Genomic DNA, 18,616 nt, shown 5'->3' on the forward strand with positions numbered 1-18,616 from the left:
CTAAGACAATAGTTTATGTAAGAGCTTAAAACTGGGAACACCAGTTGGAGGGAGACTGGCTGGTGACAGGAGTATCTTGACCTGCATTCGAGTTTCTCCATGATCTACCCCGCTCCGTAACGGAGAACAAACAGAGCTCACAGTGTGAAAGACTGTGCAGGTGAATGCCCAGGAATTCATCGTTAATAGCAACCAAAAAAGGTCTTTACTTCCCTGGAATCTTGTGTAGTGTTACCGTGCTGCCTGCCTGTCTCCACTTTATCAGTTACTGCAACAGTCATCTCTATCTTGATCCCTATGAGTTTATGCACTATAATGCAATAAAGATATTATCATTATAAAGTGTATTCTATTAAATACAGCACAAAGACATTTTAGGCAGTTTTGGCCAGCAGCAATGGAAACAAAACACCTCAATGCATTTATAAGCTAATTTATTTAGCTTTCTTATGTTATATATATATATTGATCTATATATATGAAATATACCCACAAGTTATTACAAAAGTGTCTAAACACAAGTTCTAGCACAGTACAGTAAAAAGTGATATTCTAGGAGGAACATCTGAGATCTACAGTATCTTGGCTTCAAGAGGAATGATTTCTATTACACATTGTAGGCAGAAGAGGACACATTTCCTCCATGGCCTGTCCAGTTAGTATGGATAAATACACCCGGCTTCGATAATAACTCATATGTATGTGCACCAAAGTAATCACGCTGAGCCTAGAATAAGAACACACACAAAACAGACACATGAATATCACAGTCATATGAGTACTAGAAGTTGCACCTATTGATACTTGACTAGAAATAAGGTCTGGCTCCAATATCATAGCATTCAAACATTTTTCTCTTTATTAGCAAAATCACAATTACTAATATCTAGTAATTATGAGTTCTGTAGAAAGACAAGTGTATTATTTCTGCTAGATACTGATCTAAAAACCAAGCACTTGTATCCAAAGATTCAAAGATACTTCTTTATAAAGGATTTTCATGCAAAGATATGTTACCCTTGGTGCACAGATGAATACTAACGCATGTGGGCACTGTCATACCAGTATCTCCAGTGTTCTTTATCCAGACATCCCATAGTATTTTATTGCCAGGAATTTCAGGTTTAGCAGAATTATATTAGGCAATCAATGCCTTTATCTTTACAATGGTGAAGTGATTAGGACATATCACCATCATGGCCTTTAGACCAGTATTTAAGTAACAACATGACGGTATTGCACCAGCTAGAAGACCTGCTACACTATTTCAGGTACCTACCTGAATCAGGTTAGCTGGTAATATTTCATGCCTGTATCCATCATAAAAAGAAAGTGCTGTGGTGAAGCAGGGCATAGGGATGCCAATCTGTACTCCAGTACCGATCACACGTCGCCAGGAGTCCTGAGGGAGAGGAAAAGGGTCAGGGGGAGACACTAATCAGTGATTTCTCAGAGGTACATGCAGGCTATGAACTATTCAGTGTCACAGCATGTGTGTCCTGGGTTCAGCTACAGCAGTCATTTTTCTCCTTCTCAGTAGCTGGTGCAGTGCTGTGTTTCTGACTTTCAGCCTGGGAACAACGCTGATAACACTGATGTTTTTAGTTGTTGCTCAGTAATGTTCACTCCGACCAAGGTCTTTCTCAGTCTCATGGTCTGCCAGGGAGGACAGGAAGTTGAGAGGAAGCAGAGACAAGACACCTGACCCAAACTAGCCAAAGGGGTATTCCGTACCATAGCACATCATGCCCAGTATATAAACTGGGGGGAGCCACCCAGAAGGCAGAGATCACTGCTCGGGTCGGGCTGGGTATCAGTCGGTGGGTGGTGAGCAATTGTATCCTCTCCCCTTGTTATTTCCCTTATCATTATTATTATTGGTGGTAGCAGTAATGGTTTTTGTTATACCTTAGTTACTGGACTGCTCTTATCTCAACCCGTGGGAGTTACATTCTTTTGATTCTCCTTCCCATCCCTCCAGGAGCAGGGGGAGGAAGAAGCTGGGGGGAGTGAGCGAGCGGCTGCATGGTTCCGAGTTACCAGCTGGGCTTAAACCACGACAATGTCCTATTTCACATTGTATGAAATCTAATGACCAAGTCTGAGCAAATTCCTGATTTTACATAAAAAAAAGGTTGAACCAATATAACGTCAAGTAAGAAGGAGTTAACAAACAGGACAACAGAATGCAGACATACACTCTACGTGCAATCAAACCACAGCCTCAAGGAAGAATGCTGTTCTTTCACATGAACATAGTCAGTGCATCCCAAAAACACGAACACAGTGGGGAATACACTGCGTAAACTCTGAGGCACTTTCAGGACCTCTCATCAAGCACAGCACAAAGCCTGCCCAAAGGCATAAGATGTCACAACAATACTTCAGACATGTGGAAAATCCTCATTTCAACTGTACATCTGATCTAGCAACCTGCATGGAATATTCAGCTTTAGTTAAAAGAATTATGACTGATAATTCATGACTTCTTTGTTGGGCAGATAATCTGGTTTTAGTTCTTTGGATGGAGTCCAAAAGACTCCATCCAAATGAGGACACTGTTTGGACAGACCTAGGTCTAATGAACAGTGGGTTTGGAACACTGTTATTCTGGTGCTACTGCAAACAATGGTAATAGAACAGAGCTTTATACCCTGCACAACTGACATCCAAATGCATGGCAGGCACCCGAGTGCAGTGATGAGAATGTTCACACAGGCTAGACATTTTGTCTTCACATTGTGGTTCTTTGGAATTGCAACATTTCTGCCTAAGGCTTTGCTGTAACAGTAAAATGGAAACTTTGAGTCTCTAATGGTAGCCTGGCTAGTATGAAAGAGAACCGTGACACAACAAGGACTCTATGTTCGTTTCCTCCTGTATTATCTTTAGGTTGACAATACGAATACACCTGGAAACATCACATGAGGCCTTGGTTCATTGCTTGATGTATCTGGATGCTGATTTATGAAGTAGTGCTTCAGTGATGCACCCCCCCCTCTTTTTCCCATTCATTTATAACTAACATTCTCAACTGTCTGAAGAAACAGAGGCAGGAGGCCTTTGTGGGCAGTTTTTCAACGACAGGTTACTAATCCTGGTATATGGTAAATCCTAATTTGGACCTCAGTGCAGCCTGCCTCATCACTGGAACCTCCTTGATCCATTTCAACCAGCTCCAATTTTCTCCTGTCCTGATCCTCTAAGACTGGTATGTTCTACTAAAGAAGGGGACCTTCGAGGGTACCTACACCCATACATTATATGTGTACAGATACACATACACGGTCCCAAAGAGCTTAAGGTTTAGAGATCTTTTGGATTAAGGATGCTCTGTAAATAGGTTTCAAGGGTGTTCTCTACCTTTTCATTTTTCAGTCTAAATGTACTTGTGAAGGTAACTCCTGGGAAGGAAGCTGAGACAGTCCAGACTGCGAACTATTGTTTTTCTGCTTTTCCTTCCTTAGAAACTCACCTGGCAGTTTTCAACAGCCGTCTTAAAGAAATCATCCAACAGCAAATTCTGGAGCTCAGGGTTTCGATCAAAAGCATCTTTGATTTTTCCCAGGAACACACTAGGCAGAACACATGTAAACCAGGAATAAAATTTCACAGCTTCTAACAAGAGCCCAGAATCCAAAACTTACAGTGTCAAAATTTGACTCAGCCACACTCAGATTCCAAACATTGAGAAAGATGCAAATAAAACAAAGACTGAAGAAAATCTGTAGTAGTAGGAAAAAGCCACCAGAAAATTGGCTTTATCTAGTAACCTTTAGTGCCACCTATACACAGCCTCTCAGTATCTTATTAACAGATTAACTCCATGGGTTTTCCCAGAAAACCTTTAGGTTTGTCAGTCTAGCACCGCATAAACTAAGTTGCCTGCTCTTCTCCCCTCAGTAACTAAGTTACCTCTTAATTACCTTCTGATGATGCAGCCTCCCCTCCACATCAGTGCAATGCCACCATAATTCAGTGTCCAGCCAAATTCTTTGGCTGCTTGCCACAGCAGCATGAAGCCTTGAGCATATGAGATAATCTTGGAAGCATACAGGGCCTAAAAAAAAATTAATAAATCACATTCCAAGTGAAATCCCACAAAGCTGAATGAGAAACTTCACAGCCCACATGTTCTGTTTAGTCCACATCTCATCAGCGACGAGTACAGTAGCCACATTCCAGCTGAGAACCAAAATACCCTTTCTAATTGTTGGAGAGTTTGGTCTCAACAGAGAGAGGTCAAAAGCCATTATCCCCATTACAAAGATAAGAGTCTTGAGGGGCAAAAAAGTAAGCTCTGCACCCCAGCTAGTTGTCACTGCCCACTGTGGCTTAGACTTCAATTCCTTCAGGACTATCCTTTGGTCAGGAAAGGAATTGGTCACTTTAAGCTTTGTGGACATCACTAGACAATGCACCATGACCAACTGTCATGAAATGTACATACAGGAGCTCCTCACCAGAGTTTACAGCACCCCAAACCTGCTTTAATATGCAGCTTTAATACAGCAAGCTTTAACACTCTGGCAAGAACAATGTCTCACCTTGCGTATGTCCTCCAGAAAGGCCTCCTTGTTGCCACCGAACTGCTTTGGTTTAGGCCCATGCAGCAGCTTACTGGCTTGTACTCTCTCATCCTTGAGGGACGACAGGCACCGTGCAAACACAGCTTCACCTGAAGTATGGTAGAAAAGAGGAGATAATTAGGAAGTTCAGTATCACTGTTAAGGTCTGAGCTACCTGTCCTCAAACACAGAGGGAGAGCCACCACTGAATGATGAGCCACCTACATCATGAAGCAGTCACATGGGAAGAGAGGTGTACATCCAAGTGTTTCAACAGCATGACTGAGGGACCAAACTGCCACTCAGCATAACCACTGGGTATATATTCACTGATACAGCTTTCACATGATAAAGAACAAAAGTCACAAGTCATCCATGTGCAAATTTCTCCTCAGAAACCTTCATCAGCTCCTGATTTTAAGTATTTACTTTAAAATCTCTCCCTATCTGTAAAAGACAGGCTGTTATACTGCAGTCTAGGGACAGGCAAGGCTGAAGACTTCACCAAGTATTGTAGTGTTTGAAGATAAAAAGCTGTTGCATAAATGCCAACTCATATTAACTAGATCAGCTTTGAAATACATACAAAATAAAAGCAATTAAACCCAAGAATAAGTCAGCTGGTTAACTTATAAGAGGAAATAAGTTTTACTAGTCTGGTAGGTATTCAGAAGCCCATAAGAAAGTTTTATAACATCACTAAGCAGGTTAGTAAATGTCATTTTCCAGGGCTAAAGACTTAGCCAAGCAGTACCTTCAGCTCCTAAAGAGAAAGCCTGAATGCCAATCTCTTGATCTGGCTCAGTCAATCCCTAATCATGCTGGTTTAAGTGGTACTTCTTTGCAATTGAAGATGGTATTGTTAAATGGGGGTGGGGGGTGTGTGTGTGTGTAAATTTCCTTTCTAGGGTCTGATAGAAGGAAAGCAATCAAGTTTATTATAGTCTTCATAGTGAACTTTTCTTCCACCTTTTAAGTGAGTCATGAATTACAAAAAATAAACCAAAATAAAAAAATCCCCACCAAACAAAAACCAACCCACAAAAACCCAAATAAAAAGACAAGCAAATAATGTTTTCACAAGATTCTGGACGCTCCCTGCAGGAGGATGAAGAGGTTGTAAGAAAATCAGACCTGCCTCTTCTCCATTTCTGCATAAACTTCCTTCTACGCTGGGGACAAGTGCATGTGGGGGGGAACAGGAACAAGCAAGAGCAGCATGACTCTGCTTTTACCAGAAGCCTGCAAGTCATGCGTGTGCAGCCACACCACACAGCAGCTGCCCTAAGAACAGCCATGTTTGCACAAGGGCTGTTGCACGTCCTCCCCTATCAACTCATCGTTACCCAACAGAGCTCCCCTGGCGCTGCAGAGGGCTGAGGAGGGAGTGTCTCCTCCACCCTTAATCTGCACAAAAACCCCGAACAGAAGAACATTCCCAGCACAAGTGAGAAACACCATTTCAAGCCTAGAACTGAAAGATTGTAGCTGTAGTAGAATATTAAAGCCATTCACAAAACTCGCTTTGTAAAAATATGCTGTTGGAACACAGCCGTGTTTCTCTGATAGCTATTACTGCAGTTACTCTCTTTTAGCCTGCTGAATATAGTTTCTTATCTTCTGATACAAAAAGACTTGACCAGCTAAGGCAAAGGAAAAAGAGGTAGTGAAAGCATGAGAATTAAAGCCAATCCAAGAGCAAAGAACCTGTCAAGTCATCTTACTTACTCAACAGGAAAGACTACATTGGACCTGTGGTAAGAGAGCACTCAGAATGTGTTGCAGATGTATTACTACTCCTCTGCACAATTCCGTTCAGAGGCCATAAAGATAAAAGGGTAGTTAACATGACTGTTAGATATGTGCATGAGCAGGTAAAGTCTCACACTTTCGGGATATAATTCAAAGCAATTACAAAATACATTTCCATCATTAGTTTGGCTTTGGATCAGAAGCCTTATGTGCCACAAAACAAAACCCAGCAGCAGTCCAAGTGTATAAAGAAACACCACAATCAACTGTTGTGGTGGAAAAAACAGCCGCTCTTCTCAAACAACCTGTCTGTGCTCCTTAAGCCATACTGCAGCCCTGCCCTCGTGTGCCTGTTTAGTCACACTGACGCTGGGTTAGCCAAGTTATACAGGAACACAGACAGAAGACTTGGGTAGATATCTGAAAAATAATTCTTATTCCTCAGAAACATCTAAGTACTTATCAAGCAGTGTTCAAGCAACAGGGGTTTAGGGTGTCCTGCCCCACCTCTTGTCTTTCTTTTTAACATTTTTAAGGCTATGCTGGGATTTGGAGTAGCAGATAAGGTAGAGGATTACTGAGGGGAACTCATTAATTGATGCCATCAATCTACCATAACACTTCTAGCACTACACTTGTGTTCCCCATCACCAAGTCATGGCCAGCACTGGTGAAGATACTGTGGACAAGGGCATGGTAACTGTTACTGACATTTGAGGGTAACAAGGTAAAAAAGCCCGGTAAAGAAAACCAGTAACAGCTTTCAAGGGCAACACCACTGCAACTACTACACCCAGAAGAGCTTCTACTGTGAGCCAAGCCCCAGCATGGGCTCGTTTCTGGGGTTACCTATTACCATGCTCATAACATGCAGGTAGGAAAGCCAAGGGCAGATCAAGGAAGCAGTTACCTATGAGTGTGACAGGGACTCCATACTCCAGGGCAGAAATGGCTGTCCACTTCCCTGTGCCTTTCTGTCCAGCACTGTCCTTGATCTTTGGGAGGAGGTACTTGCCATCACTGTCTTTGAATTTGAGAATGTTGGCTGTGATTTCAATCAGGAAAGAGTCCAGCTCTGTCTTATTCCATTCCTGAAATACCTGGAAGAGGAGGAAAAGCGCAGAAGACATGTCAGAAAAATCAACCTCATGTACATACAAGCAGGTTTACCCATGCCCAGCTGCCTCCCTCAACAGCACACAGCCACCATGGCTCAAGAAGGCAAGACATTACGACCTACAGCTCACCTTGGACATCTCGTCATGCTCCATGCCCAGCACATCTTTCATCAGGTGATAGGCCTCACAGATCAGCTGCATGTCTCCATATTCAATCCCATTGTGCACCATCTTCACGAAGTGTCCAGCACCCTCATCCCCAACCTGTCAGGAAACATCCAAAAATGCCATCAGCAACATCACTGTCACCACGTGCAGCATTTCACACCTGCCTCTGGCTTCCTTCTGCCTGAAGGAAGGAAGTAAACCCAGCACTAACTGAAAACACTGAGTCCCAGATCCATCAAGCTCCCCCAGCACATCTGTCCATTTTGTGGGCTAAATTACCAAAGATGGTAGATCTGAATTGAATGCAGTCAGACAGAAAATCAGCCCACTGATGTTTCTGGTTTTATTAAGGACAAACACATATAAGCTTCAGCAACCAAACTACCTAAGCATGGATCTAACCACAAGTTAAGGTCAGTATCGAATAAATATTTACCCAGTCACAACAAGGTTCCCCAGATCCCACTTTAGCAGCAATGCTTTGAAATATGGTCTTGATGTGGGGCCTGTGGGGAGAAATAATACGCCTCAGCAGACAGGCAGAGGACACAAACACCAAAAGAAATGTAAAAAAATCCATTGATGCATCCTTCTGTAACCTGGGGTGAGGGCAGGCTGATACCCACCACACAGCAATGTCAAATAAAATGTATGTTTTTCCCAGAACTAGACACTGTTTGCGAGAAATGGGGAGAACCTATGTCACACAGCACTGTGAAGACAGTCTTAATGTACCTATAGGAGCCCAAATATTATTTTCTCCATTTTAGAAATGGGGAAATAAAGGCAGGTTCTGGTACAGACTCATGCTCAAAGAGGATCAGTGGCAGGGATGAAACAAAATCCATTCTGCTCTATAGCCACAAGAAAAATCCAGGGTGATCTGGAGGAGGACAAGGAAAGAGGGAAGGAACTCCATGAATGCAAGTCAGGATATGGTTCTGTGCATTACTGCAGGAATTAGGAGCTTTTGTCATTGCCAAGCTCCCAGGTGTAGTAAACTGCTCAGCCAACAGGACAGCAGTAGAATGCCAAGATGGGAGCAACCTAAAGCGACCACTGGGAAAGGAGCCTGGGTGGCACATGGCTGCGGGTGCTGGGGAAGTGTTGGGGCAATGTTCAGGTAAGGGTGGCAAAGAGAAGCTGTCTTTACTGAGCTGTTCATGGCAAAGAGATGATCACACAGCAGATCACCGTTATGATGTCTCTGGCTTTGTGCCATCAAATTTGAACAGGCTGATACTGGTATGAAATGCTAACGCAAACGGACAGGAACTTCTAAAGCTCAGGTAAAGCCTGGGCATGCCTTTTCATTCCACATCTACAGAGAAAATGGGCAACCAGGCATAAAGCCTAATATGAACACTGATGTATGGTCCTTTACAGTCACGAGTACAAAACAGCATGGCAGAAAACAGCCAAAAAGTATTCAATAGTACAAACACGTTCTGAAACCTCCTTTGACAGATGATGTGTGTGACTGCAGGGGTGTTTGCTCCTGCCTGTTTCATTGTTAACAACTTTCCAAGTCCATAGGGGCCCAAAAGGAAAGTCATAATCAAGAAATAATACTTGTTCAAAACGTAAGCAAAATTCCTTTCTCCCCTGGCACACATTTCTCCCTCCAGATTTATTGTAGGTATTACTTTTGCCTGTGGATTGCTGGAAGAAAAACCTGCCTTTCTTTTGCCTGCCATGAAAGCTCAGCAGTGCTCCATGACTCCAGCTAGGTTGAGAAATCTTGAGCCTTGAGGAAGCGAGATGGCAACATATCTTGTTCTCTCCACACCCACACCCTCCTCCTTCCCTCCCTCCCTCAACTCTCAATGTGAATAGAAGACAATTGTTGCAGACCATTCTGAAGAGAATATACTAGCTCATGCTTACCAGGCTTCTTTGGCTCCTCCTGGCATGAGTGAAGGACCATATCTGGCACCCTCCTCTCCACCACTAACACCGCTTCCAACAAATAAGATGCCCTTTTCCCGTAGTTCCCTACAACGTCTCTGGAACAAAGAGCAGAGCAGCATTATTTAGTTTCTTTCAGTGCCAGAGCCTTACAAATAAAGGTTAGCAATTCAGACCTCAAATTAGATTTTCAGTTCTGCTTTGGACATGTTAGAAGACAACCTCAGAGAAAGCATGTACATACACCAAAGCAAACATTAGGAAACTTCCTGTTGATTTGACACAGATCCTTGCAAAATAGATATGCTGAGAAAAAGAAGTCTTTATAAGCACCAGACAGAAAAGAGGAGTACTGAGGCTGAAAAAGGCTCAGAATTCAGTGCCAGGTGATACTTCTGGGGGAGAGGCAGATTAGGCGCAAGGTGGAGTTGCTGAGTTCATTACAGAGCAAAGGTGCAAGCGTGGACAACTGTAAGGGAAACTAATTCCCTCTGAGCGGGAGAGAAGCACAGGCTGAGATCCCTAAGAGGAGCTGCAAGCTCCCCAAGTAATAATCCTCATTTAGTGCCTGTTTTTGACTCTGGCTTGGCCTACACACTTATGCAAGAGCAGGATGCCAAGGCAGAAAGACTAATACCAGACCCCCTTTTAAAATTCACAAGTACTGATTTGAATGTAATATTTTCATGTAAGCATCCCAGATATGCAACATAACTTCTGTAGTTACGGCCTGATCACAAGCAGGCTTTTGTTTTGGGTTTGTTTTTTCTGAAAAACAGAGAACTACCCTGCTGTTCCCATTACCAAGACAGCCAGAGCAGCAGTTCTGTCTTACTGGATTGCCCCACGGTCATGTAGGATTGAGATAAAACAACAAACCTATAAATGTCCTTTTCAAATCTCCCTGGAAACTCTTTAAGATTGTAAGAGGAAATTTTCTAAAGGCCATCACTCTTTAAAGGATGACAATAAAAATATTCTTCGGTGATGTGGGTAAATTCTATAAAAATATACTTTTATACAGTCCTTAACTACTGTAAGAATTGTTTTTTAATAAGCTGCATAATTCAGTTTTGCAGAGATAACTCAGGCTGGCCTTCCCTGAGCAAAGGGGAGATGGCATCTTATTGACTGACCATTCTGATGATCAGAGGAGGAAGAATCGTGTGTATTTTATTCATCTACTTCAGGTAGAAAGCAAACTCACCGTGGTATCTCTATACTCAGAATTCCCACCATCAATTATGATGTCCCCAGTCTCCAGCAACGGCACCTATCAAAAGTAAATCAGCATTTTGTTTTTCTACATGTATTCAAAACCTCTCTAATGATGAATAACTGAGATCTTCCAGAGCTAACTTCAAAAACCAGGCAGAAATAACGTTTGCCTCACCAATTTATTGATGAAGTCATCCACTGCAGTTCCAGCCTTCACCAGCAAGATAATGCGACGGGGCTTCTTTAACTTGGAGACCATCTCCTCCAGGCTGTGAGCACCGACCACTTTGGTTCCCTTGGCTTCATTGGCCAGAAAGTCATCCACTTTGGAAACTGTCCTGTTAAAAGCACAGACCTGGAGGAGCAAGAAAACACGTTAAAGCTGCCAACAGAACAGTTCCTTTAGCTCAGGCTGCAGATTACAAAAGCAAGGTTCAACATCATGTGCTTTCCCACTTCCACCTTCCCCAAAGACACAGAGCAGAGGGATGAAGCTGCAGTGTGTCTGTGAGTGCTTTGGGAACCTGTCAGTAATAACCAAGCCCAAAGCAAGCTCTAGCACAAAGCCACACATAACTAACACATCGGTTGGCCAGTAGAGTACGGGCATGCACTGCTGGTTTTCTCTGGCAAAAGGACAAAGGGCAGCCTAGGCTATACCCAGGAGGAGAAAACAACACCCATTAGGCCATCACATGGAACAAATGCTCAGTTCCAATCCCAAGTCCGCCTTTCTCAACAACGTTTTCCTTTGCTTACCACGAACCCATGGTCGTTCATGTTCAGAATAAGGTTTTGACCCATCACGGCCAGTCCAATCAAAGCAATGTCAGCTCTGGAATGCGGAAGAAATAAAAAGCCATGTAAGTCTCATTAACAGTGATTCAGCTACTGCCAGGCTGCAGTACATGCTGTGAATTGATTCTGTAGGTTATTACAGTAAGAGATCCTTGCGGCTGCCAGTCAGCCCAGCAGGCAGAGTGGAGACCAACATATACATGCCTCAACTCACCAAGATTCCTTCCTAAACACCAGACACACGAAGAGGTTCAGAAACCAGCCGCGACACTGCAGCAGGCAGCAGGAGTGAAGTGAGTGGCTGTAACGTGCCACTGCTGGACCCAGCTCTACCCCAGCTCCCCATTTCACCGCTGCTGCACTAGAACACCGTGTGTGGACACCACAGCTTTGTCTTTGCTTCTCAGGTTTGGGGTGAGCAAAGAAAAAGGGGGAAACGGGATATCCTGCTAGATGCTGCCTAATTCAGCCCCTAAGGGGCGTGCAGGCAGCAAAACCCAGCCCGTCCCCTCCTATTCCCCGGGTCAGGAGCGAGCTTCCTGCCCCGCAGCCACCTCTCCACACCCGATCGCTCCCGGTTTCACCCAGGAAACCTCCCGGCCCATTTTCCTCATCGCCCCTCAGCCGCCGCAGGACCCCCAGCGGTGAGCGCCCACCCCGCCGCCGGGCGGCCCCAGGCCCACCCTCCCCTTCCTCCTCCCTCCCGGCACTCGGAACCAGCCCCGGGGAGCAGCGGGTCCCGCTCAGCTCCCGCCCACCCCCGGCCCGCACTCACTGGGCCATGGCGGCGGCGGCGGCGGCTCCCGGGTCTCGGCCTGAGGCGGGAGGGCGCCCGGCGGGCCCTCAGCCGCGCGGGCGGGGCGGGCTGCAGCCGAGCGCGCCCATTGGCTCTTCCGGCCAGCCCCGCCCTCCGCCCATGGGCCGATGGGGCGACGGCCCCGCCCTCTTAAAGGGACAGCGTGCGGGCGGGGGGGCGGTGCGTCCCGGCTGGGGTTACGGAGCTCCTGCACTGCCGAGGTTCAGGGGCTGCGGCGGCACCTCGCGGGGCACAGCGCTCCATCTGTCCTTGTGTGCCCTAGAAGTCGGGCAGCATAAAAGAAACCTGCCCCTGTCGGCACGGCAGGAGATTAAAATTGGGTTGAAGGGAAGAAAGAATCGTGGCAGGGTTTAGGGTGGAAGGGACCCTAAAACTCATCCAGTTCCAAGCCCCTGCCACGGGCAGGGACACCTTCCACTAGAGCAGGTTGCTCCAAGCCCCTGTGTCCAACCTGGCCTTGGGCACTGCCAGGGTCAGTCAGATGCACCATCTTTAAGCATCTTTACTTTCTATTAAAGTCAAATTCTGAACATGAAGACTGGCTGTAAAGTTTTTGGTTCACCTTATTTCTGGGCACTGAGTGAACCATAGCACCATAGAAGCCCAAGTCGGAAGGGACCTCAAGGATCCCCTGGTCCAACCCTTCCAAGCAAGGATGACCTAGGCTAAATGGCCTAGCATCCTGTTCAGCTGAATCTTAAAAGTGTCCATTGTTGGGGAATCCACCACTTGTGGGTGTGAATGAACCCGAATGCAGTAAAACAGATAGTGGTTTCTCTGAAGTATCAACCAAGTTCTTGGAAGAGCAACCACAAAAGTTAATAGGTTACTCACGTGCTGAATGGGGAAAGAAATAAGGAACCAACAAGAGCCGCAAGAAGCCAGCAAGTTGCCCATGACAGCTTTTCAGATAAAGAACAGATCCAGCCAGCAGCCCGGTGTCAGTATTTTGCCATCAAGGAGCTGTTCCACAGTTAAAGAGGTGTTTGACATCAGACGGCGGCCCCTTCTTGGGGGATTTCAGTGCTCCGGGAATGCCGTGTCTGGTTTCCTCACCATGACTTTTAAAAGTGAAAGAACTTTCCAAGACGTGGGTGATTCCTGAGGATTCCCTGACACATCTCTGTCCACAGAGCTGGCTCCTTAACTCTGCTGTTACATTTTGATGGTTTGATTTCAGCTTCCTGTCATCTTTAATGGTCAATGGAGCATTGGCAGCTCTGTGACAGCCTTGTTTTATCTTTCAAGCAAAAGAAGCTTTAGAAAGCATCCAAAATTCTGCATAACATAAAGGGAAAAGGATGAGGAACGATAAAGACCTCTCATCTTTCTCAACAACGGCCAAGACAAATTTCTTCTCACAAAAGCCTAAGCTTGTTCAGGACAGGTGTTGAAAACAACTCCTCAATGTAAGATACTAGTAATTAAGTCATAATAAAAGGAGCACACGTTGCATCTGCTAATGCACTGGTTGTACCTTTATTGTTTCACCTCGGTCACTAACAATTCAGTGGTGCAAGGTTACCATACACAGTTAGATATCTGCATTGCACACCTAAGGCTATACAGCAAATGGATCAGAATTAGTACAAATACATGAACTATATTTACATTTTGTATACTCAAGCTCCAAATCTCGGATATATTTACAAAATAAAATAAGAAAATGAAAACCTGAAATTAATGTACAGTGTTGCTGATACACTCCTTCGCTGGGATGAAATCAGTTTGCAAAGAGCTTTGTTCAAGAAGGCCACTTACACAGCATATCCCTTGTATACCTTGTGTACAGAGAGATCAAACAGGGGAATGAGGACTGCAATTAAAAGTGTGTATGTCAGTGCAACAGCATGGCTAATGTCCAAATGCAAGAACCTTAATCAACTGCACATGAAGTATGAACAAGCAGAGTGGAAAATTAAGACCTGATCCTGGGAAGTGCTGAGCATTCAAGACTCCCTCTGCTTCTAGCGCCTGGTTTCAGGGCAGGCAAGAGGTAGCTCAGTGCTGCTCAGGATCAGGCCAATAACTTGGCAACATCAAGAATTGAAGACTTATACAACCTCCACACCCTCGGTTTTCTGAATACACAGCTGATCCTGTCGAGTTAAAAACCGTTCCAAAAAACATTGGACAAAACCATCTGGTTAGGGTTGGACTAGTTTGGATTTCAAATACTTAGAACGCATAAATGGCCTTCTGAACAAAAAATAAGTCAATCCTGTTCTTGAACAGCTGATGTTTTTAAACAAGGAAGCACAAAATTAATACATTCCTGCTACATACAGTATAGTTCAGACCACATATTGGGGTTAACTACAATGGAGAGATGCAACGCACACGTTCGTTAGAGACCCATTTTGAAGTACATTCAGCAAACCATTCCAGAGCAGCAGCGGTATCCTTCCTTCCAGCAGCAGTATCCTTCCTTCCAGCAGCACGTTCACAGCTGCATCTTCAACAGAAACACCCACCATGGTTTACACTAACACAAACTAAGGCTGTGCAAGAGTACCAGAAAGATGCATAGGCATACGCAGTATTAGTTGATTGTATAGTACCAATGGGTGTTATACCAAAGCTAATCCTGTTATCTAATGTGCAATTAATTACAGAGGTATAAATATACAATACATTACATAAAATTAAATCCCTGTAAATAAGGTACAAGCAGCAAAAAGTGAAGTCTTTGCTTTGAAATACCTTGTGAATCGGTAATAAGGACTATTGGACACTGACCAAAAAAACCCCTTTCTTAGTGGTCTGGAAATAGTATTCCCTTCCCTTCTACATCCCAGAATACAGGAATCTTCTTTGAAAAGGTACTTAAAGTGCATTTCTAAAAAACAGTATAGGAGGTTTAGCTTAGTTTTAAAATATCCAAGAAGCCTCAACATCAACGACATGATTTTCAACAGACAAAAAAAGGCAATTTTGTTGTTTTTTTTAGTGAGGAACATAAAACCCTAAAACACAGCACAGTGTTGCACTCATTCTCTCCAAGAACACCTACCAGTGCTTATGCCCAGTGGGTTGGCAGGCCCATGGCATGATGCCTTGTCTCCAGAGGGTGAGCCCCAAGAGCTGTCTGACTCCAGGACTTCACGCACACGCAGTAGGTAACCAAGAGTGCACTTTTAAATGCCAAGAGAAGGCAGCGTAGCACATTTTTCCCTTCTTGCTCTGCTTCTAGAAAGACATGTCTAACATGTTGGGCTAGATTAAAGAAGCTTTAAAGTAAACGAAAATCTTTTGCTTCATTATCCTTCTAAAGAAAACTTGAATTGGTTTCAGCCCAGTTTTAAGCAGGGAAACTGATGTCTCAACATAGGCTTCAGTAATTGGCGAGAAACTCTAACTGTATGCCTTTGTCAGACCTGAAAACAGTAATGCCCATTTGAACTCTACACAACAAAAATCTTTAGTCACAGATTATGCAGCTTTAAGAGATACTGATGCTTAAAAATAGAATTTTGCTCTTCTGATGATCTGTTATCCACAGAGACATCAAGTCACCAGAAGCTGCTTGCAGTCTGTAGACAGAAGAGTAACATTTACGCAACACGGCTGTAACACTTCCAGCTCTGTATAAAATAAGCATCCATCTCTTCCTGCTTTTAAAGGAAGATCCCTTAATCATGTTTCTATGCAATGCCTCTATCTCCTTAATTCATTTTCTGGCTTATCCAAAGCAAAGACTTAGCAAACTAGTTTTCTTCTAGTTAAAAGAAAAAGATAAAACTTAAAATGCTCTCAAGTGTGTCACAAGATGCCACCACCTACATTGCTGCCTCCTGAAACTGGTTCCACTTTCATTATACATGGTGGTGATGGCAGCAACAACTTTAGTGCTTAAAATTAACCTAATTCTTGAGATTGGCTTAGCTCCAGCTTGAGGAGCCCTCCTGCAGCACTGACAAATCTGATGTATCCACACACTGGAAGTGCATTATCGTCCATTGCATAACAAACGAATATCATCGCTGTGTTAAGAGTCACACACAATTAAACAAGACAAAACCAGAAGGAAAAAAAAATAAAAGGAAATAAAATCCCTATTATGCTCCTGGGTCCCCAGGATGCTCCTTCACTCTGGCTTCCAGTTCTGAAATAAATCTGAGGACCACAGGAGATAGCATGAGCACATGATTTAGCTTGAGTCCTATCTCGAGATATATAAAGACATGTCCTAGCAAGTGTCAGACTCCATCTCCCTGCTCCTTTGCCAACCACACTGTTAGGAGGTCTCATGCATTGCACTTTACTGGAGAAGGAAAACCCCATAAAGTTAAAAATTGCTCAGCTGATGCCAGTCCCACGTCCACTTTTGGCCGCAGAACTTCTAATCTGTGATGAGTGAGCTGAATCCAAATGACCTTCTTGAGCTGGAGTGTACCTAGATGTGCTTACTGTAATAGTGGAACAAAACCCTTTTACCTCTCCCTTGAGAGGTCAGAACCTCAGGATGAAATCCCTGTCCATCCCCCAGGATCACAGCTAGCCCTGTCAATGCCCAGGGTAGTCAATAAAGTATAGCACAGCAGTCTGAAACACAGTAAAAGAAACCACCACTCCTCCCGACCTCCCTGAAAACCTAACTAAGAAAGATGAGTTCACTTCTCAGAAAGGAAATTCATTCTGCCTTCCTTTATTGGGGCAAGGACCAGAACTTTGGCCACAAGAAGAATTTACACTGTAGGTCAAGAACTAACGCCACCCAGCTGATCAACGAGAAGCCAATTATTAAACCCACTGACCAGGACCAGAGTCCTTTTGATCTGTCCTCCAGGGAGGATCAATTCTGAAGTTAAAACTAACTAGGGGGTTTTAGCTGATTAAAGTTGTAGCAGGGAAATTAGGAGACATTCAACAATTGTTCCAAAAGGAATAGAAAGTGTCCTGCTGTTCCCTGGAGAATACTGCAAGTGCTGGGTCTAGAAAGTATTCTGTACACAGAGGATGCTTTCCCCATGAACAGATGGGATGTCACCAGAGTATTGCAGATAAGAGACACATGCATAAAGCAGGCCTTGCGGAATGATGCCGCAGTCTATCCCAACATACCAGTGACAACCGTACATCCCTTCCAAGAGAGGCAAGAGCTGTCGCTCCAGGCACTCTGCAGTCAGGACGAAAAGCAGAAGAGGAGACACTGCCCTCCTGCGGTGCTCTCCTGAAAGGGCTCTAGGGAACAACCACACTTTCATTTCCACTTAACACTCTCCATCTGCCAAATATGAGGCTGAGAATCTAACTTTAGGGATTATACCTAATATTTGATCGATGTGTTTTATTTTTCCTCATATCAGCACAAATTCTGTCTCCTCAGTTCAGAGGCAGAGTAGTGAGTGTTAATGTTCTGGGAAAGAGTTAAAGCCAAGCACTGTCCACCTGCAACCCCACAAGAGTTTAAAGGCAGATTATTCTAGCCAGCCCCTCTTGGTTTGTTCCCTATCCTTTACCAGCTCATGCCTTAACCTGGTGGACCCTGGAAACTAAAAACTTGCACCAAGTCCAAAATCCAGTCTGCCCAGATAGATTTGTCCAATATCAGCTTTCAACAGAGTTTAAATTAGAGGCTGGATCCAGAAAGCCTGAGAAGCTATTGCAGTTCCTCGCTGGGTAATGCCTACATAGAAGAATTTCTCTTTCCCTGGCATTAGAACGTTGCCCTGAGGGAACCAATGACTACTGCCAAGTCACAAACTGAATGAAAGCCTGCAGCAGTCCAGACAGACAACAACGGACAGTGGGACAGACTCCGAAAGGTCAGTTGGAAATGGGAAAACAATTGTTAGAAGAAAAAAAATAAATAACTTTTTTTTTTTTTTTCTTTTTAGAGTCGTGCATAATCACTCCAGTTTTTTTGCTTTTTTTTTTTTCTTTCTCTTTTAGTTTGGCCACATGCTACTAGTACGATCCTCAGTACAAGTGAAAAGAAACAAGGTACGGTTAGAATACCTAGAAAATGTGCTGAAGGAGGTGGGAGGGGAGGGGATGTTAAGCCACAGGATTACATACAAGAGAAACTGTCAAGAATCACAAAGAGAAAATGAGAGGTAACACTTCATCTATCAGAAGGTGAGTTAGGGAGAACAGATGAGAACATTACATGGACTCAGTACTTCAGCTGGCCCGTGCGTCTTCGAGCCAGTTTTGACCTGCACAAGAGAGAAGTAAAGAAGTATTTGTTGAATTCTGCAAGTTTATTGTTCTTCCCACAGTTTTTCCAACCTTTTTCTTAAATCACTTTGTATAGTCCTAGTTTA

General features: G+C 44.0%; 2 protein-coding genes across 11 annotated transcripts in view; both read right to left on the bottom strand.

Annotated features, from left to right (window-relative positions):
* Window positions 1-417: 417 nt before the first annotated feature.
* PGD (phosphogluconate dehydrogenase) lies at window positions 418-12,407 on the bottom strand. 2 transcript variants are annotated; one of them, XM_030507813.2, is made up of 13 exons: window positions 12,306-12,407; window positions 11,492-11,567; window positions 10,908-11,087; window positions 10,722-10,787; window positions 9,494-9,612; window positions 8,043-8,112; window positions 7,568-7,702; window positions 7,231-7,420; window positions 4,548-4,678; window positions 3,927-4,060; window positions 3,476-3,575; window positions 1,280-1,402; window positions 418-727 (listed from the first exon to the last, which is right to left on the bottom strand). In XM_030507813.2, exons 1-13 carry the CDS (start codon window positions 12,311-12,313, stop codon window positions 608-610), a joined length of 1,452 nt encoding a protein of 483 aa, XP_030363673.1. In that variant the 5' UTR covers window positions 12,314-12,407; the 3' UTR covers window positions 418-607. The 2 variants fall into 2 exon arrangements, with proteins under 2 accessions (XP_030363673.1, XP_030363674.1); XM_030507814.1 differs by lacking the exon at window positions 12,306-12,407 and adding an exon at window positions 11,745-11,763.
* A 1,395-nt stretch (window positions 12,408-13,802) lies between these two features.
* Window positions 13,803-18,616, bottom strand: part of KIF1B (kinesin family member 1B) — a 94,862-nt gene continuing 90,048 nt past the window's right edge. For all 9 annotated transcript variants that reach the window (XM_030507806.1, XM_030507803.1, XM_030507798.1 and 6 more), the window contains one exon: window positions 13,803-18,508. In XM_030507806.1, coding sequence (XP_030363666.1) covers window positions 18,466-18,508 — 43 coding nt within the window. In that variant the 3' untranslated portion in view covers window positions 13,803-18,465. The remainder of the gene's footprint in view (window positions 18,509-18,616) is intronic.

Source organism: Strigops habroptila, chromosome 16, assembly GCF_004027225.2.
Source record: "Strigops habroptila isolate Jane chromosome 16, bStrHab1.2.pri, whole genome shotgun sequence".
NCBI lineage: Eukaryota > Metazoa > Chordata > Aves > Psittaciformes > Psittacidae > Strigops > Strigops habroptila.

Coding starts and splice junctions, on each gene's coding strand:
- PGD (XM_030507813.2), bottom strand. Junction 11,088..11,491: donor TGAACGACCATGGGTTCGTG/GTAAGCAAAGGA, acceptor TTGCTCCTCCAG/GTCTGTGCTTTTAACAGGAC. Junction 1,403..3,475: donor CGGCTGTTGAAAACTGCCAG/GTGAGTTTCTAA, acceptor CCTCTCCCTCAG/GACTCCTGGCGACGTGTGAT.